This window comes from Neltuma alba, unplaced genomic scaffold (genome assembly GCF_004799145.2).
Source record: "Neltuma alba isolate B1F8T4 unplaced genomic scaffold, ASM479914v2 tig00010783_pilon, whole genome shotgun sequence".
Classification (NCBI taxonomy): domain Eukaryota; kingdom Viridiplantae; phylum Streptophyta; class Magnoliopsida; order Fabales; family Fabaceae; genus Neltuma; species Neltuma alba.
Window position 1 is genome coordinate 108,001 of NW_021635601.1, and position 11,819 is coordinate 119,819.

An 11,819-nucleotide genomic window follows, 5' to 3' on the forward strand; every position below is an offset into this window, starting at 1 on the left:
TCCAAATTAATTTTTTTGAAATTATTCTCCTTAATTATATATATTAAAACTGCTTTTTATGAGAACTTTTATAATTAATAGGGATGAGGGATCTTTTTGAAGAAATCCTAAATTTAAAAAATAAAATAAATTGAGATTTTATTATATTTAAAATTAAATTTAGTACTCAACAAAGCTACCTAATATATAAATAACCAAGAAACATAAATTATCTGACAAAAATATATTCACGTATCAGATTATTAATCTAACCAGAAAATAATAAAAGTAGTTTATTTTCAAAATTTCACAGACTGACTCACTAATAAAAGCATAAAACCCGCCAAGTCGTAGGGCACTAAGAAAAAACAAAAGAACTTTCCGGGAACTGAAGACCTTCAACTTCAAGGCACTTCACTCAACCAAAAAAAAAAAAAAAGACCTTCAAGACACGGTGTCGTCCTCTTTCTTCACGTCTTCGGTTCACTTTCCGCGAAAGTCACCAACCAAGACGCGAGCGCGATTTCGACGTTCGATGATATATTGCCCCAAATTCTTTTTGCTCTTGTCTGTATCAAATTATCAATCATCCGAGTTTGATCTCGCGCACAATGACCTGCATTCTGATCCCTATCGCTGCCAAGATCGCCGAATATCCGGTCCATCCGATCCTTCGTCAGTTTGGTTACCTCTTCCGGTTCAGCAGAAATGTCAGCAATCTCAGTGAACAAGCAGAGAGGCTCAAAACTCTGCAGCTTCACGTGAATCAACAAGTTCAAAGAGCCATAAGTAGGGGAGATCTCATCGAACCCCAAGTTCATCGGTGGCTCTCGAGTGTGGGGCAGATCGTCAAACAAGTTGAGAAGATTGAAGAACAGAGCAAAACTAGCAGAAGCTGCTTCGGTGGATTTTGCCCTAATTGTGTTACTCGCTACTGTATCAGTAGAAAATCGACGAAGAAGATGAAATCCATTGCCGAGTTTCAAGAACAAGCCGGGAATTTCGATCGGATTTCTCGCCCGGCTCCTCTTCCAGGCATAGAGTACTCATCCTCCAGAAATTTCATTGCCTTTGACTCGAGAATCGAAGCTACAGATCAAGTTCTAAAAGCCCTGGAGGAAGATGAGTGTAATGCGGTTGTTCTTCACGGAAACAGAGGGATTGGGAAGACAGAATTGGCCAAAGAAGTGGGAAGAAGAGCCAAGGAGATGAACTTGTTTGATGAGGTCGTCATGGCTGTTGTTGATCCTAAGCCTGGCAGCACCCGTGACGTTAGGGATATCCAAAACCAGATTGCAGACATGTTAGGCCTGAAAATTCGAGAAGAGAGTGATTCTGGAAGAGCTCGCCGTCTGTGTTTGAGACTGAAGAATGAGAAGAAGACACTGATAATCTTTGATGATGTGAGAGAGAGGCTTGATTTGGAAGCCATAGGGATCCCCTCAGGATGCAAGATAATGATAGCTACAGAGAAGGAAAACGTGTGGAGAGCAATGGAAGATGAAGGAGCGAAGAAGGTAGAGATTAAGGCTCTATCTGAAGAAGAATCATGGAGTTTGTTTAGACGTGTGACAGGTGAGATTGTTGATAATGATCCTACTTTCAAGGTTGTTGCAGAGGACATTGTTGGAAAGTGCAGGGGATTGCCTTTGATGATTGTAAGTGTCGGAAAGAGGGTGAAGCACAGGAAGATTGAGGGATGGAAGGATGCAAGTAGGATAATTGGAAGACTTGAAACCAAAACTGGAAATTTAGATGAGCTTCTAAACACTTATATTTGATTTTCTTTTTGGGAGAGTGTTCGAAAGAATAATCACTTCATTTCATTTATTTTGAGCGTACACACATTCTCAATTTAAATCCCAAGAGAGTCACACCCCAAGATTTTCTATTATATTATTGACCTAGTAGATTAAAGAAGGTAAATGAATTAATTAATTTAATAAATATGACATGACTTTTTTAAAATTCTATGTATTACCCATAAGAAGTTGAAATATAGTTTAAACAAGCACATAAACATTTTGTAATTGAACAAACAATTGCATAAGTTCTTAACCATTCTGGTTGAAGAGGCTATGGCAGCCCAAGCATGAAACTATGTTCACATAATCATTATGTATGCTAACTCTCATCAACTCAAAAAGAAAAGAAAACAAAACATATATCAATAAATTGTTTCACATGCGTTAATCAGGCAAGAAAGTAGATCAGATATGGGCCACATCAGCGATAAGCATTGCCAAGCAAGACCAAGCAGTAAAGAAGCGGCCAGAAAATGTACTAGTTACTGGCGTCTGGCAACAGTCCTTAATTCCCTACTCACCTCATACAGTTCATTTGCACGGGAGAGAATGAGAATGGGGGAACTTCAATAATTTTGCCCCCTTCACTTTTCTGACTAAACAGTTCTTTTAGCCCAGCAGCCTTTGATATATAGTTCATATCTTTACTATAAAAAATAGTTCATTAATTTGAACAAATTAAGAAAATTTGTTAAGTTAATTATTTATAATAAATAAGTGTTGTCTTTCTTACAATACCCTTGCTAATCATATGTATTAGCTAGAATTACCATATAATGAAATCTTTAATATATGCAGCTACTACAAAGATTATTTTGAAAAAATAGATAAATATGAGAGACAAAATAGATTGGGATTTTTTATTTAGAACAAAATTGAAAATTAAAATAGTTCTTATATTAAGAATCAAAGATAGCACAAAATATCTAGTTGGGGAAGCTCTCGAGCTATTGATGCAAGAAAGAATAGTCTTTTCAATTTGTTACACCCTCCTTTGTTTGGGAATTCTAAAAAGTATTTTAAAAAAAAGATATTTTTAAATAAATCAAGACAAAACTACTCTCACATATTTATTTTAGAATTCTTAAAATTTCTTGTGAAAAGCTAATCAAAATACCCTCTTAGTTCTCTTATCTTCTAGAAACAAAGGGACAAAAATATACCTTTAAGCTTTTAACTTTGCATTGAATTTCAATTGTTTGATATGCTTCCCTCCAACTATACATTGCAGGCGAGTCTAAAGAATAAGCTGCATTAATTATCATGTGCAAAGTCTGATCCATCATCACCTTAAACAACATGGGGGGAAATTTTCTCACTGATCCATTACCACGTATGATCATAAAAGGAGCACAGGGACGAAGACTTTCTCAACACATCATCATCGTCATCTCGGGGGGGGGGGGGGAATTTCATCATCGATACCTCAAGCCAAGAAAATCTCACCATTCATCAACAATCATTAGTAAACAACATCAATTAATCAACCAAGACACAAGTTTTACAGCAGACAGTGGCGGGCATCCGGGCACTGCAAGGCCGGAGTCGCGCAGTCCCACGGACACGCAACCGTGAGCGGCTGAGAGTTCAAAGCTCAAAATGGACCCAAGGAAAACCATTCTTAAGATATTTATAGTTTTCTTTCATTTTCACCTTGTTACTTGTGAGTTTTTCTCTCCATATTAAATCATTTAATTTTACTTTACTAGTACAATTATTTTTTGTGCATGGTGTAATAATGCTAATGTAACAAAATTATAGGAATTAATGGTGTTAAAAGAGTCAAATTAAAAGATTTAATGAGGAGAAAAAACATGTAGGCATCAAATTAAAAAGGGTTAATGTGTATCCACAGCACCTTGAAGTATTTTTTTTGTCTTAGTGCTAGATGCACCAAAACATGTTTTATGGTGCTAAACACATATAATAAGGTACTTTTGATTGCTGGATACACCAAAAAATATTTCAAGGTGCTGATACAATTAAAAAATACGTCAGGTGTTGGATGCACTATAAAATATTTCAAGCTACTAGATACACCTTAACCCAATTAAAAATTGAAAGCCATTATAGTTACCTCAAGGATGGTTTTTTCATAGATATATTCAAGGTAAATATTTGTTGGTTCAGGTCAAAAAAAGGAAATTTTTGTTGATAAAGAATAAACGATAAAAATTGGTTCAAGGTAAATTTTTGTTGGTTCAGGTCAATATATTTCAAGAAGAAATCTTTCCCTGTTAGGGGAGTCAATAGGAGCTAAAAGTTGCCAGAATATCATATATTCATAATGTAATTCTCCTTACAATTCTATTGTAGCCTTCGAAATAGACTCGGACATAATGCTCTTACTAGAACAACCCAACTTTTGCCAATGATGCCACATAGGTTATTCCAGGTGTAAGTGTTGTCTGTCAGGCTATTTTAGCCCCCCTTTTTTTTTTTTTCCCTAATTCTATTGTCATTGAAATTATCTGCTTCTATTTTAATCAGGCTGCTGGGTCGTTATTAGTCAGCCACTTTCAGCCCTTGTTTAGGATTGCTTCACAGCTCTCTTTGCTTCCGGGTCTGTTTATATTTAGCGCAGATTCAATAAAACTCAAGCACTGAGAATATTAAAACTTTCTGCTGGATAATCTTGAAGCAAATGGAATAGTTTCTGAATCAATGTACGCATTTCAACCTTTTCTGATTAAAGCTTTATAGGCTCTGTAAACCTGCAGCATTCCATTTATAGCAATCCCATTGAGTATTGCAAGGACAAGTTGTTGGCCTTTTAGTGTTCTAAATTTAACTATCAAGAAGAAATCTTTCCCTATTAGGAGAGTCAGTAGGAACTAAAAGTTGTCAGAAAAAGGATAACAAAGATCAAAGATCCTAGGCTCGTGTGAACCTTTAACTATGGAAAATGACTGGAAAAGACAAGTACAAATAAAGCGGATTAAAAAGAATTCAGAATTCACTGCTTTTGTCTATATTGTTGCATCCTTTCTTCTCCATTTACGTGGTCAAATTGTCCCTCTTTGTTATTCTTCTTCTCTGAGAATACACAAGGCGGAAGGGAAAAAGTAATATGAAGATTTCATTTTGTCTTTAACCATACATTCCAGTTAGGTGTGTCATGCTGTGTTATCATATTCATAATCTCTTTGTTGTTGTTATTATTATTCTTTTTCAGCCATTTGGAGTTTGGAGGTGATGACTCTAACAGTAGCCATGTTAAAGCTAGAAATGCAAAATTTAATGCTGATCCTGATACCCAACTTTCTGAGGATCAAAAACAAGCAAAAAAAGGGCAATGAGAGATCAGTTGATATAAAGGATGCTTCAAACATGTCGCCTATCTCTGAACCTTAATGTTCTCTGTGAGATTTTATCTTCCATGGATCCTGGTAACCATTTGTTTGTTCCTAGGGTGGGGCCAGGGCCCGGAAAGCAAGCCAGTAAGGCTAGCAGCATATCTTCTAAAGCAGGCAGCTGTTAAATCCCACACCTTTTATGGCATTCATACTTAACACAAATTTACACTGAATGAAGAGAAGTTTACATTGACCCAGAGGTTTGAACTTTGCATACAAAGCAGCCCCAATCACTCTCGCATACCTTGCGATCCTTCAGAATTGCATATGTGACTTATTTTGGAAATGACGGTTTTTTGATTTACAAAAATAATAATTGTACTTACTTTGGTGTTTGAGTTTGTATATTTAATGCACTCCTACGAGGCTCATTGTCATTTATATCATTTGATGCCTAATCTTCAAGTGCATAAATTTCATTATAGAGGTCTACTTTTGCTGTTCAGCTTAGACTCTTTATGTCTTTGCTGTATTATAGGCTCCTTACATATGCTTTGTCAAATTTCCCATGCATGTGCATTTTAAAAGATTGATGATCACTGCATGATTTGATGCTTGATTTCAATGCCTATTTACAAATGTGGGAATATTGAGATGGATGCCTTTTCAAGAACATGGGGAATTTGAGATTGATTTAGAGGCTTAAACTTTGTATGCAAAGCCGTCTTAATTAGTCTCGCATCCCCTAACACATACACATTTATTTCAGTAACTCTGATTTCCCTTTCTAGCATATGACTGAGTACATTGATTTTCTTGCCTCAGCTAAAGGTACTTTTATATGATTGTTCTACAACAGTTAGCCTACATCCCTCCAGTTAGCTCAGAAAAATTCTTTCCCTTTGATATACATAATGTTGCTTTAATGGATCTCATGTGGTATTTGCAATCAAAGCCTTGCTGAGTTTGAGTCTACTCTTCGTATCCACTATTAAAACTTGAATGCTATTACCTCCAATCCTTAATATAAGAACTAGTTTGATTTTTATTTTGGTCTTAAATATAAGACCTTAATCCAGTTTATCTCTCATATTTATCTTTTTTTTTCAAAGTAATCCTTGTAGTAACAGTAGTTCTAATTAATATATTTGATTAGTAAGGATATTTTAAGAAAAATAATACTTACTTATTAGAAATAACTGACTTAACTAATTTTCCTAATCTATTCAAATTAGTCAACTGGCTCTTATATTAAGGACCGGGGGTAGTATTATGGATTAAAAGAGAAATATCCATTATGAAAATTGTCAGACATCCCAATATAGTCAGGTTGCATGAGGCCCATGTTGGCACACTGATATGTGCACAACCTATTACCTCTTCCTCATTTGCATTTTTTTCCCTTAATTTTATTCATTTTTTGGATTATGCATTTACAAACATTGTTTTTGAATTTCATGTTTTAACTAGCCAGAGTAAGATATACATAATTCTTGAGTTTGTCATGGGAAGAGAACTGCATGATAAAACTGTAACACTGCTTTTTTCCTCCATTTGTGCCATAGATTGTTCTAGATTGATTCTTCTTTGATTATAATCAAGTCTGACCATTTTAAGTTAGTAGCATTCAAGTAATGACTTTTCGATTATGATAGAGATTAGATGGGTATATTCATGGTTCATGCTGAGATACATACATACATATATATATATATATATATTTCATCTTTCATGTTTCTGTACCTTTTCTGGATGTTTAGGTTCAGCAGAAGTTTAAAGAGAATGAATCCAGGGCCTGCTTTCAACAAATCATAGACGTTGTTGCCCATTGTCACAGTAAGGGTGTGTGCCATAGAGAATAAATGTAATTGATTTTCTCTTCCGTTTAATTTTTGTTTAGCATATGCCATGTTTTAATCCTGATTACTTCTGTAATCTGTCCTATTATAGTCCCTTTTTTTTTTTAATAATCCTTCAATTCTAAATATAAGACCTATTTTATAGTGTCATTTACATCAAAAAATGGGTCTTATACTACCTCCGGTTTTTAATATAAGAGCTAATTAACTAATTTGAGTAAATTTAAAAAATTAGTTAAGTTAGTTATTTATAATAAATAGGTATTATCTTTCTTAAAGTCTCCTTGCTAATCAAGTATATTGGCTATAACTACTATTATTATAGGACTATCTTAAAAAAATAAAGAGACAAAACATATTAGAATCTTATATTTAAGACCAAAATAAAAATCAAATAAGTTTTTATATTAAGGATTAGAAATAATATTGAGGACCGGAGGAGTAATAATGAAACTTCGTATTAATTAACAAAAGCAAAGGAGATAAACTGGTCCTGCAGGTCCCGTACATCTTCAAGAAGATGATGGAATTGCCGGGGGACCATACTGGTGTTCATTATAATGTTTACATGAGTATGTTCTATTATGGCCTGAAAATCTGCTTCTTGTGATGCCTTTGGGAATATGAAGGTTGCTAACTTGGGACTAATAACATCTTTTTTGGAAAAAAAAATAAAGCTTTAGTTTAAAGTTGTGATTTTAACCATTTTACTAATTTCTTTCAAAATGAATCTTACATATTTTAAATTAATGTATTAAATTAATAAGCTTTCAAAATGTTTTAACTAAAATGTGTAATTTTAAACATTTTACTAAAAATTTTTTAAAAATAATTTATTTAAATTAATATCTTAGGTCTAAATATTTAACAGAACAAAATAATGGATTTGTCATAGGGAGAACGGGGCAAAAAAAAAAAAAAAATCCAAGGAAGACAAAAATGATAGTGATAGAGAAAGATTAACAATATTTTCGATAGCATTTATGGGAAAATTGAGAGATGTGATTATAAAATTTCCCTACACCTTTTTGTTTGGGAAAATGACAGATAAAGAAGCTTCAAAATGTGAAATGCCAATTTGGGAAGCTAAGGAAATGTAATTACAGATAGGGAAGTCCTTCTCAAATTGGAATTTTAAAATTCAGTAAAATGACAAAAATGCCCTTTGTCCTTTAAAAAAAAAAACCAGCCCCTTACTACTGGTGGCCGACGACCATCGCCGGTGACCACCGACCGCCTCTGGCCACTGGCAGCGGCCACCGATGTGGTGGCTGCCGGTGAAGGATTTTTGTGACAAGATTTTTTTTTTTTTGGAATGGGATAATATTGGTTCAAAGTGGCGGGGGTGGGATTTGATCCCACAACCCCTTGGCCACTTGGACCAACAAAAAGAAAGATGGCCATTGGGCCATCAAAGATTTCTTAACCTTATAATGCAAATAAAAATATAAGTTGACTCTTTTACTGTGACTCCAGCCCGTGACAATAATTTATCTAAGGATAACAAGTCTTAATTGAGAAATAACAAGTTTAAATTTGATATTAATAAAGCAACTTTTCCTTATATATAACAAGAAATAGCATGTATGTTAATTAAAAATGACCATAATTTATTTGAAAATAACACGTCTTTACTGGAAAATAACAACAATTTATTCGGTATTTCTTGTTATGTATAAGGAAAAGTTGCCTTGTTAATTTCAAGTTTAGACTTATCATTTTCTAGTAAAGACGTGTTATTTTCAAATAAATTATGGTCATTTTTAATTAACATACATGTTATTTCTTGTTATGTATAAGGAAAAGTTGTCTTGTTAATATCAAGTTTAGACTTGTCATTTTTCAGTAAAGACTTGTTATTTTCAAATAAATTATGGTCATTTTTAATTAACGTACATGCTATTTCTTGTTATGTATAAGGAAAAATTGCTTTGTTAATATCAAGTTTAGACTTGTCATTTTCCAGTAAAGACGTGTCATTTTTAAATAAATTATGATTATTTTTAATTAATGCACATGCTGCTATTTGTTATGTATAAGGAAAAGTTGTTTTGTTAATATCAAATTTAGACTTGTTATTTCTCAATTAAGACTTGTCATCCTCAGATAAATTGTTGTCACGAGCTGGAGTCATAATAAAAGAGTTAACTTATATTTTTGTTTGCATTATATGATTAAGAAATCTTTGATGGCCCAATGGCCATCTTCCCTTTTGTTGGCTCAAATGGCCAAAGGGTTGTGGAATCAAATCCCACCCCTACCACTTTGAACCAATATTATCCCATTCCAAAAAAAAATTGTTACAAAAATCCTTCACCAGCAGCCACCACACCGGTGGCTGGTGCCGGTGGCCAGAGGCAGTCGGCCTCCGCCGGAGGCCAGTCGCCGGCGGTGGTCGCTGGCCACCGACCACCGGTGAGGGGCTGGTTTTTTTTTTTTAAAAGGACAAAGGGTATTTTTGTCATTTCACTGAATTTCAAAATTCCAATTTGGGAAGAACTTCCCTATCTGTAATTACATTTCCTTAGCTTTCCAAATTGGCATTTCACATTTTCAAACTTCTTTACCTATCATTTTCCCTTTTTATTTTCAAAAAAATATTATTATTATTGTCATTTTTTTTAACAAGGGCAAGCAAGAGCTTGAAATATTTACAAAAGACAGCAGTTAAGCCCTATTGGCTGTCACCTAATCTAAAAGACTACAATCTATCCTAAGTTGTTCTAAACAACACGAGGGAGGTTGTAAATAACTAACAAAATCCTGTCCTAGGTTATGTGCAGACACGATAAGAATATGAGCGCACACTAAATTTTCCTTGTAAGAATGAGCTATTTCTAGATCCTAGTTGGAGTAGATGAGGGATTGAGCTTCCTGGATTTCTTCTCCCAAAGGGTGGAATGAGCCACCATCTACTAACAACAATCGTAGAGCTTCTATAGAATCTATAAAAATTCTTATCTTAGAGAGACCCAGTTGTTTGCACAATGATAGGCCAATTGATATGGCTTTTATCTCCTCAGCAGTAGAGGTTTGATAACCTAGCTTGCCTTGAAAACCACCTATCCAATTGCATTTGCATCACGAATGACTCCACCACATGTTGTGAAGCCTTGGGTGTTTCGCAGGTCAGAACCAAAAAAAGGTAGGGAAGTAAATAGGATTAATTAAAAGTTGCCAAGTTCTCCTACCTACCTCACAATCTCTCAGTGAATGAAGAACTGTTTCCTCACTATTACACTCAAAAGGGCATCCAATGGGGGTGCCTTGAATAAATTTTGCTCTTTGAGAAGTTGTGGGTAATCTCTCATAGAACACTTGCCAAAGAAAATATTTAACTCGCATAGGTAGAGCCCATTTCCAAAGATGCTTCCATTCTGGTTCTAGAGTTTGGTCGTGCCAATCAACTATCATTTTGTAAGCAAACTTGACACTGAAATCTCTGTCTAACGCTTTCCTCCAAAATACCTCATCATTTCCTTCTCTATTTGGTGGATGGACTCTTGTGATCACCCTAATCACCCAATCTGGAAGGAAATATCTCCATTTAGAGACATCTCACTCGCCCGAACCATTTACAAACTGGTTAATGGTGGCATTCATATCCAGGGAGTCAAAATTTTTATCCACAAATTGAATTAGAGGGAGATCCAATGGGGACCAAAGTTCCCACCCAACTTTAGTTTTCCTGCCACTCCGCAGTTTGCTACCAACTCCTCTACAAAATTTATCCCAAACTGTTGTGATTGTTTTCCATACCATTGATTGGTTTGTTTTTTGATTGACCTCAGGGAGCTTCTCCTCTCCATAGCCATATTTCATCTTTAAACACTTGATCCAAAAAGCATGAGGTTTTGTCGAGTGTTCCCAGCACAGCTTCATTATAAAAGCCTCATTTTGACTTCTCAAATCCTTGATTCTCAGTCCCCCTACATCTTTCTCTTTCTTGATTGTACTCCAAGAAATCAAATGCATCTTATTGGTTTCTGGGGTTTGGTTCCAAAGGAAATCCCTACTCATCTTTTCCACCTCATCTAGTATTCCTTTTGGTAGTAGCATTGACTGCATTTGATAGAATGGTAAAGTTGTGAGGACTGATTTCACTAAAACTGACCTTCCCGCCAAGCTTAAGAATCTTCCTTTCCATACCGCCAACCTAGATTTAATTTTTTGCGCAAGGGCGGTAAATATTGCTTTTACTGCTTGGTGATGTAAGAGTGGAACACCCAAATATTTACCCCAGGTCCACTGTAAGCCCAATCCCCAACTCCTAACTGAAAGCAATAGCCCTATTGAAATGTGCGTTCTTAGAAACAAACATCTTTGACTTCTAAAGGTTGACTTTGTGACCTGAGACGCTACAGAAAGTTTGCATAACATTTTTGACCACTTGTGTTTGCCTCATAGAGGCTTCAGAGAATAAAAGGAGATCATCTGTGAAAGATAAATGGGAAAAGATTGGGTCCCCGTCTACTAATTTTCATCGGCTTCCACTGACCATTTTCCACCTCATGTTGAATCAATTGCCCTAGACGCTCTATGCAAAGAATAAAGAGGTATGGGCTAAGTGGATCACCTTGACAAAGTCCTCTGGACAGCTTGAAAGTGGTTGAAGCAATTCCATTCCAAATGACACTCATGGTTGGAGTTAAGACACATTTCATGATGAGGTTTATGAAGTTCCTATTGAAACCCAAGCTAGTCAAAGTAAATTCGAAAAATCCCCAATCCAATCTGTCATAAGCTTTCTCCATGTCTACTTTAATGGCAATAAATCCCTTTAAACCTTTTTTGACTCTCGTTGTATGGATTGCCTCTTGTGCAATGATTATATTATCATAACTTTGGTGTCCACTTATAAAGCTACATTGATTTTCCTG

The 11,819-nt window shown here is 35.2% G+C and overlaps 1 protein-coding gene across 1 annotated transcript; it reads left to right on the forward strand.

The window, feature by feature from the left end:
* The first annotated feature begins 590 nt into the window (after positions 1 to 590).
* On the forward strand, positions 591 to 1,760 carry LOC114759032 (probable disease resistance protein At1g61190). Its single transcript, XM_028948131.1, has one exon. The coding sequence runs from the start codon at positions 591 to 593 to the stop codon at positions 1,758 to 1,760; it is 1,170 nt and encodes a 389-aa protein (XP_028803964.1).
* Positions 1,761 to 11,819: the final 10,059 nt, after the last annotated feature.

Bases quoted from the DNA above. Each gene is read 5' to 3' on its own strand.
- LOC114759032 (XM_028948131.1), top strand. From the start codon at position 591: ATGACCTGCATTCTGATCCCTATCGCTGCCAAGATCGCCGAATATCCG.